Raw genomic sequence first — 21,771 nt, 5'->3', positions numbered from 1 at the left:
TGAATTCCACATCTGGGGGAAAAAACTATTATTAGTTATTGAAATTTTGTTTATTGAATTTATAGCCCACATTTCCTTTCAAAGTAGCCCAGGCCGGCAAACAGATACACAATTTAAAAGCAAAAACCAAGCAAAAGCTTTTGTGTGTGTGTGTAAACTACTTTGAGGGGGGTTTTTTTACAATCAAGGGGTGTAGAAATTTTATGAAATAAATAAATGAAAAACATTCTAAAACAGTTTAAATATTCTGAGTTATGAAGCTTTTCAGTTGTGTCAATTAATTTATCCGATAGCAGGCAATAGACAAGCCCTGAGTGAAGATAGAACTGTTACAATCAGTGGATGTTCCTATGTGGACACAAACTTTCCACTAACTTTCCTTCCAGCATAACTCCTTAATGCATTCATCTATCACATGGAAAGTATGGCAATCCTGATTAATCCCACCTACAGATGAACAACTGAGAGATTAAATTAGCCAATGTCCAAGTCAACTGGTTTAATATCCATCAGATCCTGTACTTTGTTTCCAAGAGGAAGGTTCAGGAGCAACACCCTAGAGGTCTCATGCCTTTTGAGGCATTGGTTTTTAGCATGGCAGATGAGTCAAGGCACCTGGTTTTAAAGATATTCTGTGTATCTGCATTAACAAAAGACAACATGGGGATGATAGTTGGTCAGAGGCAGGTTTGGGCATAGATATTAGTCTATGAGGATAACATCCAGAAGAAGAGCAATAAAGCTCCTACTATACCTCTCTGGTTCAGCAAACTTTGGGAAATTGCCAGTGTGGAGATGTATACTATATGTGTCAAATCATAGAATCATAAAATCATAGAGTTGGAAGAGACCACAAGGGCCATCGAGTCCAACCCCCTGCCAAGCAGGAAACACCATCAGAGCACTCCTGACATATGGTTGTCAAGCCTCTGCTTAAAGACCTCCAAAGTAGGAGACTCCACCACACTCCTTGGCAGCAAATTCCACTGTCGAACAGCTCTTACTGTCAGGAAGTTCTTCCTAATGTTTAGGTGGAATCTTCTTTCTTGTAGTTTGGATCCATTGCTCCGTGTCCGCTTCTCTGGAGCAGCAGAAAACAACCTTTCTCCCTCCTCTATGTGACATCCTTTTATATATTTGAACATGGCTATCATATCACCCCTTAACCTCCTCTTCTCCAGGCTAAACATGCCCAGCTCCCTTAGCCGTTCCTCATAAGGCATCGTTTCCAGGCCTTTGACCATTTTGGTTGACCAAATCGGTATCATCAAGGGGCGAGGAAAACAGGATTCCTATTTTGCAGAATGGGAGCGTTTTAATTTTAATACTAGTAAGACTCACAGTGCAAGGACACATCCAGTCCAATGTGTGACAGTTTGTGGAAAAAATAATTAATGATTCAGGCGTCTGTTGATTTTTCATCAGTTAATGTTGTTTATGAGGCCTTAATTCCCTCTGGCTAATGAATATGACGGTTCAGAACTTTGTGTTCAGCAGGTCAACATGTCATAGGAGGAATCTACACACATATAAAAATGCTTTTTAAAAAGGTTTTGAAAAATACATTGAATTTTGCGCAGTGTCACATTTGTATATTGTACATTATAACACATTTAAAACGTTTTATTTGCAGCTGTGTAGCTGAGTCCCTAGTTGACATGTTGCCTGCCAGTTGCATCATCTGGATGAACTCAACAATCCCGAGTGAATTGTTGGGCTAGGATGTAGCTAGGAGGAGAATTTCGGATAAATTTAGTTTCACCTTGAAATAATCTCAGCTAAGCCTGACATTTGCACCAGGTTTAAAACAAGCTCTGGACAGTTTTATAAGAAGCTCCAAACCGATACAATGTTTAACATATGAGATGGGGAGTAGAACATTGATTTTTATTTCATTTATTTTTTTGGTCTAGCCTTCCAGTGTTTGGTCTGCAGTTTGAAAATGTGATTATTTTTTAAAAGTGTCCAATCCAGTTAACAGCAATGTTCTTACTTGCCTTTTAGTTTTCATTGGTTTTTATTTCCTTTGATTATAGAGTTTGAAGTACAAATGTTCTTTTCTTCTTTATGGTTTCGTATTTATGCACACTTTGAATGACAATGCAAATACCCATTTGTAAGAAAACTTCCCTATTTGCATGTTAGAAGGGCATCCGGTGAGGAATGAAGCGGCCTGGGATTGAACACCTAAAGGGAGGGAAATGCCCTCCATACCTCAGGCAGAAACATTACAGGGTATTTTAATCAGATGTGTTACCTCCAACCGCTCTAAAAAGGCAATTCAAATCAAGTGCTAGGGAGGGGTTTTTTATTATTAGGAGAGGAAGCAGACTGAACAAAGCAGAACCAATAAACATCTCCACTCATACATTTGCTTGACAGAAATATATCTGAAGTATAAAAATTATAGTCAGAAATGGGAATCTCAATTACCTGCAGAGCTTTCAGTATGATGCAACTCTTCATATCAGGACCTGAAAATTATCTCTCTGTGTCTCAGTTTGTTAGGGTATGATAAATCTCATTTTAGGGGTTGGCCAGTTCAGCCCTGAGAAGGAAGGGATTTCATGTAGGCAGTTTTCTCTGTCTTGCTTGTTTCCCAAAATAGGAGTGTATCAGTGTAGTTATACTTAACTGGTTGCTACTCTGTGAGGATGTGACAATGAATTATTGGCTTTGGTAGATAATACATAATTTATCTGATTGATTTCACAGCTCTGTTACTTCAGTAGTTGCCTATGGAGATTTTTTTTAAAGCTTTCCAGTTGTTGAGTTATTGAAAGTTTTGATATTTCAGATCTAGTAGCATCCTCCATGTCCCATTTCAGCCAAGGCTCCATAATGTGGCGAAGCGGTGGCGTGTATACAGGAGGGTATCTTCCGGTGCATTCGATCAAACGAATGAATCTTGGCTGGCATGAAGTGCTGTGTGATGAGGTTTTTGTAATCTTTCCCATTAGCTTCCTACTAATTTGCGAACTGGTCAGGATCAGCACAATGGAGAGTGTGTTGTGAAAGCACTCTGAGATGATTTGGACACAATGTGAGCCTACTTTGATAGTCAGTGGACAGTTTTTCACCTGTACCTTTAATATGCAACTAGTGGGCATAATGTCCAGTTCAAGCTATGGTCACACTGGCAATTATTATGCACTCACTGTGTTTCCAGTGCTGGGTTTTTGATCTGTGGTTACACAACAGTATCCAAAATGCATATGCATCATGTTGTTGTTGTTACTGTTTAATATGTTGATTATCAAACCAGCTTGACACCAATTGGAGTCTTTAAGATGTTCCTAATTTGTCTCCAGTCAAGTTGTAAACAACCTTGCTAATGGAAACAGTACTGCAGAAAGAAAGAAAAGACTCGCGACGGGACGGCGAAAAGTGAGGCCGCATGGCTGGCACAGCAGCAAGTTAAGCTGCTGTCCACGCCCCCTCAAGCCACCTGGTTGGGCGCTTGGCCGTGGGTGTGGGGCACCAGCCAGGTGAGTGGGTGGCAGGGAGCTAACACCCCCTGCTTGAGGTGGAGATCGGCTCCCGCCCACAACCCCTCCCCTCTTTGCAGGAGGAGAGTCTTTGTACACAACCTTGCTAATGGAAACAGTACTGCAGAAAGAAAAGGTGCTGCTCTTGCATAACTCTGCTCCATAAACCAGTGAGGTTTATGGAGCAGAGATGCCATGTGGATTTCATCCTTTTATAACTAAAAATGGTGTGGATGGATAAACTGGAAGCAAAGTGGTATAAGGGGCACCCTTTCCATTCATAAATAAATAAATAGAAAGGGTACCCTTCTGGCACATTATATGTACAGTTAATTTAGAAGAGAAGCACAGGCTGCTAAATTTTCCTTTACACTGGGAAAGTGTGACGAAACTGCTGGCTTTTGGGGGAAAGACCAGTAATGTGTAATATTGCTCCCCCTCCCTTACTTTGAAGGCAGTCAACTCTAAATAATCTGATTATTCATAATTCACTGAGAATAAATAATTAATTTTTTCATTAACTAAAGCTTTTGTGTAATAACATATGTTTTATTTTAAAGTCAATTTAATATTAATTACAGGTTCAGCTAGTGGAACTTCTGGAGAAATTGCTCCAAGGTGACTTGTACACCATCTAGGAGACTGGATATTAGTCTCTTTGGGGCCTCCTGGACTATACAGTCTGCTTTCCTTCTTTGGGATTTGGTCTGGAAGATAAGGGATCCAAATTGTGCAGGGACCCCAGAAGCAACTTTAGCCCACATTGCCTAGCAGACCCAATTTGAGTGGCACAAACTCAAGGTTCATTTGTTACTGTATATATTTCAACAAGCCCAAAGTTTGAGAGTCAGCAGCACAGATGTTGTAAAGGTGTGGTGATCTGTCATGGAGCAACCCCACTGAAGAAGATAACAGTGGTTACACAGACCTTGATGCTGTTGCGAAGGGGCCCCGTGACAGTTCAATCTCCAAAAATATAGGTCCACCATTGGGAACAGACTGCAGTTGGTGGGACAGTGCCCCATTAGCCCTAATGGACCAGCCATCATTGTTAGGAAGTGGAATTCAGCCACCAAACCAAAGTGCAAGTTGCTACTGAAAGTATATAGCAAATGAGTGTGTTGGCAGTGGCTGGCAATCTTACCTTAATAGAAACGCAACAATGCATATTTACATATATATTTACTTGAAAGGTACATTTGCCCTGAGAGATTATTTAGAATCCAGTGGTTCAGCTAATATCAAGAGTTTTTTATTTCTTTGCTGTCAACCCATTTCACTCTTCTCTGGAAGAAAAGCAACATTATATCCTTTGAACTTAAAAAAATTATTTTTATTTTTGGAACCAATAAAATTATGGTAAATATTTACAAATAATTATCTCACATAAAGGTTACATAAAATCAAAATGTCCACAAGTAACAGTCACTCTCATGAAAAGACACACAGATATTGAAACTACGCCAATCTTATTGCATGTTTCTTCAACTAATCTAAAATAAAATGTTTGCAGTCAACCATTTAACTTAGAATAAAAATCACAGTCCAGTATTGACAAGAAAATTGAGAACCAAAGCAAAAAGAAATCAACTTATTCCCCAAACACCCCTCCCTTTGACCCACACCTTAAACACCCACCCAGCTAAAAAAAAAAATCAAACAAAAACATCCCAAAACCCAAAACAAAATTAAACAAAACAAAGTGTTCGACATCTTTGGCAAATTGGCACTGCTGTCATTACATTCAAATATTATTACACACAAAAGCAACACACAACACTAAGAAAAAAACACCAAGATTTCAAGTCAGTTCTTTTCCTACTAGAAAAAAAGAATACAAAACATACACATTTTAAGAAGCAATTTTATCTGTGTGGAGACAGTCATCTCCTATGTTCAAAGGCAATTCAATTGTATTTTTATGTTTTTTTTATTTGTTTTGTCTATTTTGTTGGTTTTCAAAAGTAAGCTTCTAAACAGCCATCAGAGACTTTGGTGAATACAATCGACATTTATTTCTTTGATGCTGGATACCCTTAATAAAGGGAGTTTGTCTTTGAAAAAAAATTAGCATTCACTCAGAAAGGAATCAATTTGCAATGTAACATGTTTCTGTGTTTTTAAAGGCCACTAGAAAGTGACAGACCAGGACAGTGTCTTTTCCAATACAGGTCTGAGCAAAACAAAAGAAAGAAGAGGTTTGTTCATGCATTATGTTTTTTGCAGGATTCGTTCCAGGGGAGAATTAGATTTATCCTTTATTAGTTGCCAGCTGTTTACATTGGCCAGGATCCAAAGCACAGCACAACTAGTTCCATGCCCCCAAGAAGGCTTTGGGCTTGTGTTTCTCAGGTAGCAGCCTGCAGTGTTTTATGGCAAGTCACTTTTGAAATGAAGGGGACTTTCAAAAGCTAATTGTGATATGGCATAGGCATCTGTTGTTGAAAACGGAAATGGTTTTAGCATCACATTGGACACAACTGAGCACTCAGGGACCCCTTATGTACCACTTCAGACCCCCACATTACACTTAGGCTTTCCATGACCTCCCTCATAGAGTCTCTTTCAGAGGTGAATTACCTCTATGAATTGTTTGGAGATAGACTTAAAGCTACTTTGCAGCAGGACAGTAATTACCTCCCAATACAAAAAAAAGGAGTAAAAAAAAAAATGATGTGCCCACCTGACTTAAGTTTGCCTTGCAAGGCAGGGTGAAAAAATCTCAAAGACTGGCAGAGTAATTGCAGGCCTCACAAACACGCCGGAAAATCCAGGATTGTAATGGACTTTGGACCAATTCCAACAGGGATATGTACGCATCCACACAAAGATGCAAACATTGGCCAACAAATGCTCTTTGTACTGTCTTGGCTGTTATATTGAAACATAGAGTACACAGGGATATTGAAAGAGGGACAATGGGTTGGATCCAGAGTTTTCTCCCACCGGTGGTGGCATCCACTGAACCAGGTTTCACTCCGGATGTTCTTGCCAGCGGAAGAGATGAGAGGCATTTGTTTTTGGCCAATTTTCCCTTCCCCCTGCCATTTCAGTGTCATCTCTCAGTCTGTTCCAGAGAGTCCTCCAACCTTCCAGAGTAGATCTGAGGGGGCAAAGGGGACTGCAGGGGAAGGGAGAACCAGCAAAATCATATTCTGGAATTGCTTTTCCATTGGTGGGATTCCTCTGCTGAATCAGAAGCCTCCCATGGATGGAAGCAGCTTTTCTCTTCAGAAACCAAGTCTGGATGCTGTCCAGCATGTAAAGATGGTCACATGATCTGACAGCCAAGCTAGCTGATGAATACTGATTTTAGGCTCTGCATCATAGACTTATGGAGTGCTACTTTTAATGTAAATAAGTATATATGAAACTTTTGATTGCGTCTACTGCTTCTGTCCCTTGGTGCTGTTATTATTGTTATTTCTGTTGTCTAGTCTTTGACTGTAATAAAGATTAACTAAGCTATCCAATATTAATGATATTTCTGGTACTGTGCCTTGCATGGTGTATTTTGTTTGGCATTGTCATGTTGACACCAGTCATAAAATGATAGCATGTAGGATGGAACCAGATTTTACACACACACACACACACACACACACACACACACACACACACACACACATTTCAGGTGTATTCTGGTATATACAGTGTAGCAATTAAAAGTTTGACTATTGATTACTCAGAAAGTTTAGCTTGCGACATTCATAAATACAATAGTTGCAGCCTGAGCTGGAAAAAAAAATGTGTGGTTTCATTTATGAGCTTCCTCCCTGTTTCAATTCCAAGGAAAATGGAAATATGATGGAGTAAATATCAGACCATAAATGAGAAAATACATTGTCAGGCAGGTCCACAGATATGGTCTGTGGACCCCTTTATTCAGCGCAGTTAATTTTAGTGGAGATATTTGAAATACTTCCTGCTGGTTTGGGGTGGGCTAAAATCAGGGAATCCCCATACATTCAGAGACCTTAGAAACCGATAAAGTGACACAAGTCACTTTACTATTGAAAAACTAGAAATTTAATTTAATTTCCTTTGTCTACTGCCCCCATGTCCCAAAAGCCAACTTTTGTTCAGAACATAAAGTCTAAAAAATTTAACCAATTTAATATTGAAAATTAATTATATATATGTATAATACTGACAACAGAACACACCAGAAGGAATTGAAACTTCAAATTCTAAAGCTTCATAAAGTTTATCAAATTCAGTTTTCTACATACGAAGTTTATTCAACTAGAAATCTGCCAATATTTTTTAATAAAGGAGTCCTATCCTGGTTAAAATCTTCTAGAGAAGCTGTAAAAATATGATCGTATAAAGATACATTATATAAAGTATACATTTTTCTCTCTGAGAAATAATATATTTAATGTAGCTCCACTGGAAAGAGCTTTGAGGTCGGGAAAGGGTATAGAAAAGTTAAACCTCAAAAGAACTGGAGATGCTTCAGATAAGCATCCACTCTTTTTAGGGCTTATCAAAAGAGAGTCACACCTCCAGATCTTTTGAGAGTGACCGATCAATATTCAACAGATGTAAATGATTGGTTTCACTATCAAACCATGTACTTCCCAGTTAAAGCTGGAGGGACTCTCTCAGAGTAAGCAGTTTCAGGACTGGAGATATTTGCCACCAACTTTCCTTCCATAAACAATAGGACTCCTTTAATAATATTCTGGTTAAGCTTGGAACACTACTGTCCCTTGCAGAGTAAACACAGAAGGGCACTGGGTGCTAAGCCACCTGCAAAGTATGGTATCTCTAGAAAAGAGAAATGTGTTCTCTTTTGCACCGTTAAGGCAGTGGATGCAGGACTTCTACTAAAACCCCAAACGTTTTCTGGATCTTTAGTTGATATATATTGACCTATCTTCACTAATGTGAGTGTAGAATTGCTAGATAAAACAACAAAAGACCCTTGTGGCACCTCAAGAGCAAATAAATATATTGTGGGCATAAGCTTTTGTTGATCCTAGTCCATGAAAGCTTGTGCTTTCATAAATTAGCTAGTTTGTAAAGTACCACAAGACTGTTGTTTTTGCTAACAGCTAACACAGCTACCCCTTTGGATGGAAAAGTTCCTAAGGCCTATTCAACAGTCGAAAAGACTGTAATTACAGCATTACTTTTGCAGCATGGAAATGGCTTCAGCATTGTCTAGTTCATAGGTGAACACTATGATGCATAGGGCACGATAAGTCCATCGCCATCACATTTTGCACAGCTCACGTAAGGTGACAGCACCCTCAGCCAACTGCCAAGTGATCCGTCCTCCCCCTCCCTTTCAGTGCCCAGTGCCAGACATGAGGACCGTGATAGGACCACCTTTCATGATGGCATTTATATTAGAGAGGAGAGTGCCTTTCCTCCTTCACACCCAGCAAAAAGCAACCTTCAAGGCGTTCTGAGTTGTGAACTGGCCGCCCTGGTATCAGTAGCCCTGGAGGCAACCATTTTAGCCCCTGCTGTCCCACAGTGTTTCATACAGAATAGAACTGTGGGGGGACAGACCATGCTGAGGCAGCTTTCAAACTGGAAAGGTAAAGCTTGAATTGGATCTCAAGAGTATCTGTTGACCTTGATAGTTAGCAACTGATAATATTTTTCCCTCAATAAACTTGCTTCTACTGACAGAATAATAGACTGTTGTGAGCTGGTCCACACTCTTGCTTACTTGGGAATTTTGTGTACATGGTTGGGGCAATGAATGTGTGCCTCAAACACAAATTATTTTATTGTGGAGGCTGAAGTCCCCATGGCCCTTAGGAGTTGGCTCTTATGCATACATGTACACCTGCTCCCTGCAAGTCTTAATATCTGAAAAAGGTTAGATCCTAGGAATCTGTCAAAGATATATGCAAATGAATGCTTATTTGTTGTCCTGCTATGTTTATGAGGTTGCAAGAGAGGCAAAGGGTTGAACGAGCTGTAAATGTGGTGGTTTATCTGTCCTCATTGTGTTCTCTTACACTGCTAATTTTATCATATATTAATAAATATGATTGTCTAAACTGGCTGTGAGGAAACATTATAAAATGAATGTTGCATGGGCATGATGACTTTAAAAAAGAAAAAAAAATCAGTATCACTGATATATGTGTTGTGGGGATGTAATGAATAATTGTTTTTTCAGATATTCATAAGCCTAGTGGACATTGTAGACTTAGAATTAAGGGTGGAAGTGCATATTCTTTCTCCAAGTACATGTATATCAATGGTAACCTTAGAAATTGCAGTGTACAATACATCTCTGAATGGGAACGGAGCTGCAGGCTGCTCTTGCTGAATATTCCCTCCAGCGTGTTCACCCTGCTTTTCTCATAAGCTCTGCTCCTGTACTTGTGAGGGACTAGAACCTAGTCAATAGGTGATAGCAGAACCAGTAGTGTGGAATTTTCAAAGGCTGCATACATAAAGGTCTTCCTAATCTACTGCAAGCTGTTGAAAAGCTCCTGGTTGTGTTGGGGCACCATGCCAAATCAGATAATGCTTGAATGCTCCTTATCCTGCTTTGCCCCATCAATGGGCAAAGTATGTATGGCAACATCAAATACTCAGCAAGTCAAAAGCATTTTAACATTGCCACACAGAATAAGTGAGGGTGTTTTTGGCTGCCTGCACCTAGGAGGAATAAAAGCTTACCTCAGCTGACCCTCGGAAGCCACACATTTGTGGTAGAGGAAGAAAAGGTTCTTGGTTTGCTATCTTGAGGAGTGGCTGCCTTTGTGAGTTATGGACACCTTAAGCATTTGGTATGGCACTAAAAAGCGGACGTGAGAGCCTGTTGTAAGAACATTGCCTTCATTGTTAATCCATAGTTTGAAAGTAACCAATTTGGGCTAGTAATTGGTTAAAGCACACCCATTTTTTGTTCTAACACTTTCCCTAGGAACACCTGCTCTTCAAAGTTGAATCAGAGGTTTAAATTGCCATTTGCTCAGATTCTGCTTTAAAGAGCAGGTTTTTTGCTGGGAAAGCTGGGGGGAGAGCAACTCAGTCACACAGTATTAAAGCACAGACTAAGAGCAGGGCAAATGGAAAATGTGGAAAAGATCTAATAGATGGGTTTTTTTAGTGTGAAGCCAGCAGATCTAGGCCGTTCCACCCCATGTTAAAATTCCTGCCATTCCTGTAAATATCATAGTCTTATTTTTTCACATTTGCAGACTCTACATTGTGTGTGTCCGCTGAGAATGCCATGCAAAATCAAATCTACCTACACACAGAAGACTGGCACAAAGGGGACTTCTTGGTCAGTTTTTTATTTCAGTAAGACCAAAGGTGCAGGTGGGAAGCAAGAGTTTGCAGCAATCTGAGCCTTGCTTTGACCCCTCTGTACATAGTGGAAGGGCACCCACAACCCTCCAAAATTGTGGCCACAGCCTGCCTGGAATTTGTGTAAGTCTCACAATGCAATCCTCTACATGCCTACTCAGAAGCATAGGTGCCAGCTCCCTGGGGCCCTGGGTGCCTGAGCACCCACAAAATTCCCCATGAAGGGGGTGGGCACCCACAAATTTCGGCGCCAGTGCCAAGCATGCTTCATGGCACCCATGGCCCTGGGCACCCACAGTAGGGAGCAAGCCCCAGCTCAGAAGTAGGTCTCATTAGGTTCAGTGGCCCTTGCGCCCTGGGAAGTGGGTGTAGGATTGCAGTCTCATTCATACAGAAGGTCGCAATGAACTGTGTCTAGAAAAGCAATTTCTTAAAGCTTCTTGCAGCATACTTGGTATAAAGATAAACCAAATTTTGTATAGCTCCTCTGGTCATACAGTTTGAATTGTTCAATTTAACTAGAAATAAAGAGTAGTTGGCTAGAGTTCTTCATGTGCTAAAATTCCAGATTACCTGTTCACACTCCCCCTCCCCTCCCCTCCATTTTATCTTTTTTTAAAAGCACAGGTTAAGAGAACTTTTTAAGCTTATATACTGACTGCCCAATTCAACTGAACTGTGTTTTGTTCCTGATTTTACCCCTAGGTAAAAAATACTATAATTTTTCACAAATAAAGGCTTACAATGGTGCCAGCAAAGATGAAGTATGGAGAAACATGGACTTTTAAAATAGTAACCAGTTGTTTCTGTTAGTAAAAGCGAACATTTCATGTACTACTTCTTAATTTTTTGAAATATTATTAGAAATCAGGAAAAATAATTCCCCCTTCAGTTACAGATGAAACACTTATTTTCAACCCTCTCCTTGCTTTCATACAAACACATTGAAAGTTAGGCCAAAATGTGTTTCTCTTGAGCTATGAAACTGAATGGTCACACGTAGGTTTGTACATCAATTTTCATTCCAGCTAGCAATGCGCATACTGAATCAGACAAACATCCAGTAATTGCCGTGCAGGCTTTTGATACTGAAAATGTCACTAGTATTATGCAGTTAGACTTTTATTAAAATGTGTATGCTTTTTATACTAAGGCCTCTTTAATTTTGTTTCTGTAAATATTCTTGAATCCCTTTCATATATTATAGTTCTAAAACAGGGACCAATAGCAATCTATAATGGAAATGAGGAATTGGACGATGAAAGTTTTATACATGCATCTTATTAGACAGCAAATAGAATATGGGAAATGCATGAGATAAGCTTTTGTTGGCATGCCTACCTCTGGAACATATCCCAGAGGTCCTCTTTGGGTCTAGAAGGCATTACACAAAATCTCATCCATCTCACAGTTCTGCACCGTTCTTGTGAACTCCTGGAGGGCTTGAAGTTAATCTGCTGGTTATCTGTGTACTGTATATTTAGTTTATATTACCAAGTAGCATTTTTTACATCAAAATGTTGAAATAAGAAATTCTGATATGATCAACAGAAAATGAAGTTTTTCTTCAATAGCTTATTTGAAGCGAAAGATGCAAAAGGGAGTTGCAATTTTACAGGCTAAGGGACAAAGTTTCAGTGGAGAAACAGGTCTGGCAAACATGTAAAGAGCAGTGGTGGGAGGGTCTGATTTGAAGAAGAGCACAGCAGGTGGGTGAGGGGGGTGCTTAATCGTTCATCCATTATCTCTCTACTGCACTTCTCTCCAATAGTAATATTTCTCATAGCCACAGCTAACACCTGGAACTTTGACTGGGGAAAGGTGGCAGAAGGAGGGCAAATCAGGAAAAACCTAGTGGATGTGGGAAGGGCTAAGAACTTAACTCCCTGTGAAGTTCTCCCCCCGACACATTTTAGATAGCCAGCAAGGCCCCAGGATCCCAGTCAGACATCACATTTCATCTTAAAACAGGACTCAGAGCTGCTGTTCTTGAAAGTGATGGATTGCCTGAGAAGCAAAAGCATGTGGTGCTGAGCATCACTTACAGGTCTACTCAAACAGAAGGAGATCCCATTGTATTGAATAGGGCTTTCTCCCAGGGAAGTGGATATAAGATTGCCTAAGTAATGCAAAAACAAAACAAATTGAAATATTTGTACAGAAACAACACACATGTCAGGCAGCCACATGAAACATTCACTAACACCATTCAACATTTATTCCATTGGCTTCTGTGAAAAAGGAGCTATTTCTTCCCTTGTAATTTTCCTTTCTTTAGACAGGCCATCACTGGGTCATATTTTTTATTTTTTTAAGAGGAATAAAATGACTGTTTTTTGAGTTAAGGGAATTTTATGGCACCACAGTTGATTGATGCCCATCTTTTCCACTATTTGTAAACTTCATTCTGTATGGATTGGGATGCAAGGAACATTAAATAAAATGTCAAAGAACTATTAGTTCCTTTGGGGGTCAGTGTTGAAGATGAGAATCTACACACTTCATGGTGTAAATGCATTCCTAGTGAAATTATGGCAGCTTCAGATGATTTTATTTTTTCACTGTATGCTGTGTTGTTTCCAAGGTGCCTTGAGAAATGTGAGCAATTTAGGTATCCCCTAATGACATGACTTCCGTCACAGCCTAGTTTTAGAAAGCAGAATGCTGTAAACCTCATTCACACGTGTAACCGAAGTCCGAAAGGGAGTCCGGTTGACAGTAAGGGGGGTGGAATGCTAAGAGAGGGAAGGAGTGCCAATTGGGAAGGTCAATTGGTGGATTAGAGGAAGATGAGACAGACAGTGAGAGGAAGGGTATAATGAAATATATTTATAAGAGAGAGAGGATAGTTGTAGAGACTCGAGAGCAGACACACTTAGGAAGGTCGTTAGAATTACAACTGTGTAGATGTTACTTGGCTGCACTGGTGGGTGGGTTCCTCAATTAAATAAAAGTTCAAGCTTGAAAGGATGAATTCTGGTCTGGGTAGATTCTAATATAAACTATGCCTCTTGCCCACTGCCTATCGTGCCACGGGTGATGGAGAAGAGTCCTTCTGCTGTCCAAGTCAGTAGGTCATGGTAACCGATATGTTTGAGAGAGGTCAGGACTAAGTGGAGTACCCTTTAATGACAACCTGGGGAGAAACCTTGTGATGGACCCTGGGGGTGTCACAATGTGTTATGCTCATGAAGAGATTCAAAGGCTTAAAGGATCAGTAGTATGGTCACAATATTGGCTCTGCCCCTTAAGTTGTGCAGCTTTCTGGGGACACACACACATGTCCATGTATCAAGCAGGGATGCCTACATGGGGAAGCCCATGTAACCTGATCATGTGGAAGAACCTGGCAGTGTGAATCAGCTCTTAGTTGGGTAGAAAAGGATAATGGTGCACATGTCAAGAACAGCCAACACTGCCACAACATTTGATTTGTGCACAGTGGTAAAACTTGCAGCAGTCAAAAGCAGTAAACCTAAATGATTAAGAGGCTTAACCAGTCCTTCTTCCATATCAGAGATCATAACTATTTTTATCAAGCTTTAGAAATTTTGTAAGAATGTTTGAGGAAGGGGCATAGCTCAGTAGTAGAGCACATGTGCAAATGGTCCTAAGTTCTTGAGGTAAATATGTCACATTTCCAGGGTGGATATACAAAGGCTCTCCGGAAGACTGCTGCCAGTGTATACAGTAGTGAGCAAAAGGAAACAGTGGCCTGATGGTGATGGAAGGTAGTTTTCTAAGTTCTTAAGAAATAAGCAGATCCAGAGTGCAGGGGGGCCAGGCGAGAGGAACAGACTTGCACTAGGGTTTTGTTTCAGGGATTTTGTTGAGAGAGGGGTTGTTGTTGATATTAATTTTTTTAATCTTTATTTTTATATCTTTTTAGAGGTATGTGGAAAATGTTCAGTTTGGTTGTTTACTTTTTGATTTATTTTATTTATTGTTTATGACTACTTTTGTTATGTTTGTAATTGTGTACTTTTTCATGTAAGCCGCCTTGAGCATGGTTTTAACTATGGAAAGGTGGCATACAATAAAATGATTAATTAATTAATTAATTAATTAATGTAAAAGGGGCTCCAGTAGAGGTCTGTAACCTCCATGAGTTCTAGTTATCTTAAGATGTTTACACACAGGAGGAAATTTGATTTATTGTGCATTTACAGCTGAACCTATCAAATTTGCTGTTTCTGAAACAATAGGTAAACCAAAACATAGCTATTCTTAGAAATTTGCACTAATCTGAATTTTGTGGTGTAGTTCTTCAATTAGTGTTTACAAAAGCTAGAGGGACGTGTGAATAAAAATGAATCTATTAGTGACAATAATATACAGAAAATTGCTTGCAAAATGTGTATTAGTCAAAACTGCATATAAAAATATGAAATTCACAGTAAAATAATGAATTTTTACAAGTTTTTCTTTTTTGAGGGGGAAAAATTGCTGCAAAATGTGGAGGACTAAATTTAATATTGGAGAAATTGAGAAAACCCAAACTAACAGATCCTTCCATCCCAACTCAACACCTAGACATTTGGGTCAGGGAGCTGAGCAACCCTGGACCACTGCCCCTTTATTAATGTGAAGGGAACTTTAGTGTAGCTTTCATAGTGGCCCCCAGTTACCACTGTTTAAGCAGTTTGGAAAAAGTACCACCTTAAATTTCTGCAATTGCAATATACATAAGGCTTTCGTTATATGGAACCTCTTCTGTAACATTTAGCTAAAGCTACAGCCAGTGTGTGTGTAACTTTGCTAATAGTGACTGCAAATAAGCATAAATTAATATTCAGCAGTTAAAATGTCACTAATTGCCCATGTCTGTCATTTGCTCACATGTTCAATGCCAACATATGGTGCATATATGCCCACATGACCATCAGATTTGAATTATGTATCAAGAAAGAACAACAGCCCCAGAAATAGCCACAATGAATGTTAACCTGGTTCAAAGTTAGTTTAAAGCTTACTGAATTCTTGGAGTCAGTGCACCAGTATCAAAACACATTTTCCCACTGTATTTTAAACTCCTCATTTGTCCCTTGTTGCTGTTTATGCTATACCACTCCATAGTAACACAAAGAAGTTATTTACATTGGTGCTTTGTCATTTGAGCAGACCATTTTTCTCCTCCTTAATGCCCTCTCCCTAAAATAAACTTCAACCCATACAGTCCATGTTGAATCACGCATCCTGTTACAACGCACATTAAAGAGAGACATTCAATGGAGGACTGCTCAACATTTAGAACTGCTTTGGTTCCCCTGACATGGTCAGGAGAACCAGAGAACCAGCTAGTTAGTCCAGAAGCAAGAAGACTGTGCGTATCACATGGCTACTGCATCTTGCAAACCACAGGGAATGTCAGCGAAACTGATTCTTTGTTTGCTCTGTTTTTTTATGGGAGATTCAGTTAAGGTCACTAGAATTTCAATGATTAAAAACAGTAATAAGTGGTTCACCTAGCTGAAAGAATAACATTCCAATTGTTGCATGGGTTCATGCAGGGTATTTTCTCTTATCCATCCTTGTAGTCCGATTTCTGCAGTTGCATGCTAGGTGGTTCCAGTTGTGTCATCCGGCATGATGTGTTTAATAAGTGCTTCTTGGTTCCATGTGTCAGTGGCGGTCATAAGCAGCAGCGGCTGCTGGAGGTGCCGCTCCTCGGGCTGCAGCGCTGTAATAGTAAGGAGAGCCTAGAAGAGAAGAGATGCCATGGTGTAAATCACAAATCTTCAGAGGTATCACCAAGGAAATGAAGGAGTTAGAGAAAGAGTAACAAAGCCATCCTCCTCAGTGTCTTGTCCAACACCTAACATATTACTTAGTCCATGTTTCTCAGATCAGAGTGTAAACACAAGGTGCCAGGAAAACCTACAGGATAAAGTAATAAATAAACTTGAGTCACCTGGGTATATGAAGTTGCACATCAGTAATCCACACTTGTCCCTAGAGCAGCTTGCATACCTACTCAGAGTGGGTGGATTGATTTAAATTAGTGATAGGCCAACTATCCCTGTTACCATGGCCGTGTCCGGGCACACCCAATTTTTTAAGAAAAAGGGAGGCCGAAGGAAACAGAGGGCAAGCAGGGGGGAACTGCTGAAATGGATCTTCAGCCTCTGCCTACTACAAATCCATTCCAGTCTTTTTCTTCTGCCTGCTTCTGGCTCTGTCATTGTCTGAGCTACTTTCACTACCTTTTGCTCACACCCAGTAAGTGCTGTCTCATTCACTAGAAGAAACAATCTGTTTTGGTCAACTTGGGTTAGCTCATTATATGATTAAAGATAAAGATCATGAAAATTGACAGTATATTTGTATATGCCTAGTTATCACTACAGCAAATAAATTGTATTTTTAATCTCATTTTTAAGTTAGTACTTTTAAAGTAATGTTTAGATGTCAATTTGAAAAAAAGTTTTAGTTTATTTAGTTTGATTGAGGAATAAAAAAAAAGATGCAATGCTGCTAGAATTTTAGGGGGCTTTTTGGTCAAATAGGCTCCTGGCCAGTTCCCTCAGGCTGTGCCTTTTTTGTTTGGGCATTGCCTTCTGTCTGTGACTGCATTTTAGGTCACACTGAGAAGCTCTAAGGTAGACCACTGGGCTTAGGGGGCAGCAGATTCAACTTAACAGCTGCCCCAATTTGTGCCTGCTTTTTGTGATGAAGGCATATATCAGCAGGCCTTGGTTATTTATCTGTTCTTGAGTAAGAGTCCAGGGACGCGGGTGGCGCTGTGGGTTAAACCACAGGGTTTAGGACTTGCCGATCAGAAGGTCAGCGGTTCGAATCCCCGCGACGGGGTGAGCTCCCGTTGCTCAGTCCCTGCTCCTGCCAACCTAGCAGTTCGAAAGCACATCAAAGTGCAAGTACTGTAGATAAATAGGTACCGCTCCAGCGGGAAGGTAAACGGCGTTTCCATGCGCTGCTCTGGTTCGCCGGAAGCGGCTTAGTCATGCTGGCCACATGACCCGGAAGCTGTACGCCGGCTCCCTCAGCCAATAAAGCGAGATGAGCGCCGCAACCCCAGAGTCGGCCACAACTGGACCTAATGGTCAGGGGCCCCATTATCTTTACCTTTACCTTAAGAGTCCACCCCTTACAGAGTTTCAGTTTTGGAATGTGTTAAGCAATGACATTGTTCAGCATGGTGCAGCAGCAAAATGAGCAAAGCATATGTGATTGCCTCACCAGGAGCCCACAGGCTCACACATTCCTTTTAAACCCTGGTTTTGCCTTGCGTGATATCTGAACTAGGCCACGGTCAAACAGAAAACAAACCAGTTCCAATAGCCTGGTACAGATTCATAAGATCAAGGTAACAGTGAATCATACAGAAATACCCTGAAGAACAAAAACAAGTAAACAGCACAAGAATGCGAACTAAAAGAGGGTACCTTTGCTTAGGAAGTACTTGATAGGAAGCCTGCCCTGACGCACTAGCTTTCCAAATGCAATGAGATTTTTGCATGAAAGTGAATTCAAAATACACCATCCTGGGACACCTATATCACATGTTTTTTTCCTGAACAATAAATTGTCCATAGGAAGCAGACAATAAACATGGGAGTTAGATCTGGCAGCTTAATAAATCTCTCAAAACAGAAGCGAAAGATGTTCTAGAGAGCATGGATAATAGTGTGTGAATGTGTGTTCCAAATTCTTTTTTTTAAAAATGACTCAAACTTTCTCAGAAGCCTGTTTTCAAATCAAAACATATACATCTTCTCCATACTGTAAAAGCAATGAAATTGCTAACCAGCAAACCTTCCCTATTGTAGAGGACTCTACTGACAGTTTTAAAGGAGGAGAAACAGGGAGAAATCAATACTATAGTGACAGACATCATGGAGAAGTCACAAAGTTCAAGACATGTGTAAGGGACCAATATTTCAAACAGATGAGCTTGTGAAAGGAGACTAGAGGCACCGTCACACGGCACTGATGAAAAAGACTTTCTATATAATACTTAAGGGGAGGCAATTGGCACATATTTCAAAACAGGAAAGACCTTTCATCAGTCGGCATGCTTGCCGCAGTAGGGGCAAGAGTAAATAAGTAACGTCTTTCCAAGCATTCCTTGAGAATATCTGTAATAAACTGATCTGTGCTCATTGAGAATGTTCTGAGGTTTCCCTGGATGAACTGCAACCTCAGAAACCAATGCAGCAATACACTTACTGCAGAATGTGCTGCTACAAAAGCAATAAGGTTCCTGTTGCAGAAGCTTATGCAACATTATATTTCATACTTTTTTAAGCAGCCACCACACTATGTTGCAATGTTTACCATATTTTGAACCTTATGGTTCTGACCCCACCTTAATCTTTTTGTTTGTTTGAAGTATTTTTACATGGCCTTTCAGGTAATACAGCACTCTCAAGGTGCTTCACATCATAAAATAAAAGTATAAAGTACAAATTTAACAATAACAATTCAGTCTTTTTTAAAAAATAAAAAATAGCAGCAGTTAAGTTAAAAGCCCAGACCAGTCTTAATTAATCGTTTCAAAGTGGATGCAAACAGCCAGGTCTTTAGAGGAGAACTAACAGAGCCACACAACCCACACCCATTCCCAAGGTAACGTATCCACCAGGTCAACAAGGTTGTTTCTCTACCAGATCAGAAGCCAAACACTGGCCAATAGTTGTCCAAAATTTATTTGCTTTTTAAACATGGGTCTAACCAGTAGCAGTCAGCAGGATATGGCTCACCTGACCTGTAGCCTGTGTCACTTCTTCTTATTGGGAAATTGAATGGAGTGGGGAGGTGGTGCGCAAGTAGTTTGGTGGAACCAATTCAGTGCTTCCACCGGTGTGTTTGCACTGCAGCGACTACACTGCCACTTTGCCCCTTCCCCTCTACCTCCTGGAGTAGCAACACAAGCAGCAGGAAGTCAGGTGAGTGCCATTGCCCAGCAGACCACCACTGAGTCTAACTGCTTCCTCTTTGAGAGTAGTGGGCACTACACTCAAAAAAGCATTAACTACTTCTGAGGTTCATGTGGCGAGTCCTAACCTGACAGATTAATTTTTAAAATAACCACGAAGGGTAGGGTTTTCTAGGACAGGTTGTAGTTCTCAAACCTCCAAGAATTGTTTTGCATGTCATGAGGCTGTGAAGATTTATCTGCTGCTAAAATCTATCCAAGGCAACATGATTAGATGGGACCCTAGCTACATCTCTCTCTGGCTGGTAAAACAGCGTTATCTGGGGTCAGAAGAAATGTGAGTAATTTTTATCTTTAAAATGTAAAACAAATCTATCAGTATCTAAGGACCACAACTGCTTTCCCACCTCTGCAGGTATGTCAGCGGACAAAAGCAGTGATGGTTAGTGCTCACTGGGACTGGCAATGGAGGCAGAAGGTGGGGACTGGCTGGCTGCAGACTGGGGTTGGTGGGACAATGCTCCATTCACTCGAATGGACCAGCATCCACTGGAAAATAGATCCAGGTGGGACGGGAAGGAGAGAATGTAACATTTTAGGCATGTGGTTATCTGTATCTAGCATCAGGGTTCATGCACTCTATCTTGTTTGACACTCAAGTTAACAATATGTGTGAATGAACTATTCTGTATTAACTACCACAAATATAATTTTCAGATCGCCCAGTTTTGCATACACAATATATTTTAGTGCAACACTGTTGACACATTCAGCTGGAAGGCATCAACTGATGCGAGATTAAGTGCACATGAGTAAAATAACTATCAGAAGCATATAGCCATAGTCATATTCTGTTGAACAGAGCTATCCACTGTTTGCCTCTGTGCTTGCCTCTATCAGCTTCCACACCCAGAAATATTTGTTTGAACTTTACTTTGACACAGCAGTTGGTCTCAGTCAGGATCAGAGGTTTTTTAGCAACTGACATTTGAAAAAAAAATAAAATGAGTAAAGACTAGGAAAACAGTATAAGAACAACTTCCTTCGGATGAAAATGGTTCTATAGGCCACTATTTTTCCTTATTTTCCAAATTTGACCTTCTGTCTCATTTCTTACATGTGATATTTTTAACATAATCAGACTATTAAAATATAATTTTTCTCTGCAGCTCCCTGACAGCATTTTATATATCTCCAGGGTTTGACTTTTCCCTCCTATTCACATTTCTGTAGTGAAATCAAAAAGGCCTGCATTTAAACTGAAAAATGAAAACTTCACATTGCAAAACATTCACTCTTTCACCCTGTCATTACGCTCTCCTCTAGAATAAACTTGTCCATTCTTCTGTCATTTTTCCCTTTAATTCATATTATCATCAATTTATTTCTTGACACAGTCATTTCTGGCTCATACTTGTTCTCTAATCCTTTCATAGAAACCCATAGAAGTACTGATTCTAATCCTAATTGACTGGTTTCAAACCTTTTCACCTCATATGAAGCCATGCCAATATTGTCAATCTTGTGACCCCGTCCTCTGTAACAACAGCTATATATATAGCTCAGGTGTAGCCAAAAGGGAGCCCTGTCAGGCTCACTTACATTTCACAATGTGCACAAATCACATCAGTTCAGAAGAGAGAACAGTGCATCAAACAAGATCTGCCATGATCAACATCAAGTCGAAAGTAATGAGTGAAAATGGTAAAGAAGTTATTACAACAAACCAGCATGAAATTGAATCATTTTTCTTCATTAGACTGTGTTGCTATTATCCACTTTTAGCATGTTTGTATTAAGTAGACTTTAAACACGCAAGCTCGCTAGGCTTCAGTGACTGAAACCTCTTGGGGTATGTGTGTGTGTGTGTGTGTGTGTGTGTGTGTGTGTGTGAGAGAGAGAGAGAGAGAGAGAGAGAGAGAGAGAGAGAGAGAGTGAGTTTTCATAAAAACCAAGGCAGCCATTATTATTTCAGTGCTTGTATGCCATACACAGTTTTCTCAAATATTTCTAAATTCATAGCTGTGTCAAGTTAGAAAAGCTGGACATTAAAAACCAATAAAGTCAGGCAATAAGATCTAATCATTGCTTCTGCAGTAC

The 21,771-nt window shown here is 40.1% G+C and overlaps 1 protein-coding gene and 1 long non-coding RNA gene across 7 annotated transcripts in view; one reads left to right on the top strand and one right to left on the bottom strand.

The window, feature by feature from the left end:
* Positions 1-21,771, top strand: part of LOC308577003 — a 110,031-nt gene that overhangs the window by 85,828 nt on the left and 2,432 nt on the right. For 3 of the 4 annotated variants that reach the window (XR_014003314.1, XR_014003315.1, XR_014003316.1), the window contains one exon: positions 20,905-21,601. This is a non-coding gene — a long non-coding RNA (uncharacterized lncRNA). Of the gene's footprint in view, positions 1-20,904; positions 21,602-21,771 lie in introns of those variants that run through there. The other variant, XR_014003313.1, reaches the window with a different exon arrangement.
* The window catches only part of PAX5 (paired box 5), a 229,625-nt gene continuing 217,425 nt past the window's right edge, over positions 9,572-21,771 (bottom strand). For all 3 annotated transcript variants that reach the window (XM_081176730.1, XM_081176732.1, XM_081176731.1), the window contains one exon: positions 9,572-16,474. In XM_081176730.1, coding sequence (XP_081032856.1) covers positions 16,398-16,474 — 77 coding nt within the window. In that variant the 3' untranslated portion in view covers positions 9,572-16,397. The remainder of the gene's footprint in view (positions 16,475-21,771) is intronic.

Source organism: Podarcis bocagei (assembly GCF_964188305.1).
Source record: "Podarcis bocagei genome assembly, chromosome: 17".
NCBI classification, from domain to species: Eukaryota; Metazoa; Chordata; class Lepidosauria; order Squamata; family Lacertidae; genus Podarcis; species Podarcis bocagei.
This window is presented reverse-complemented; position numbering and strand designations above follow the sequence as displayed.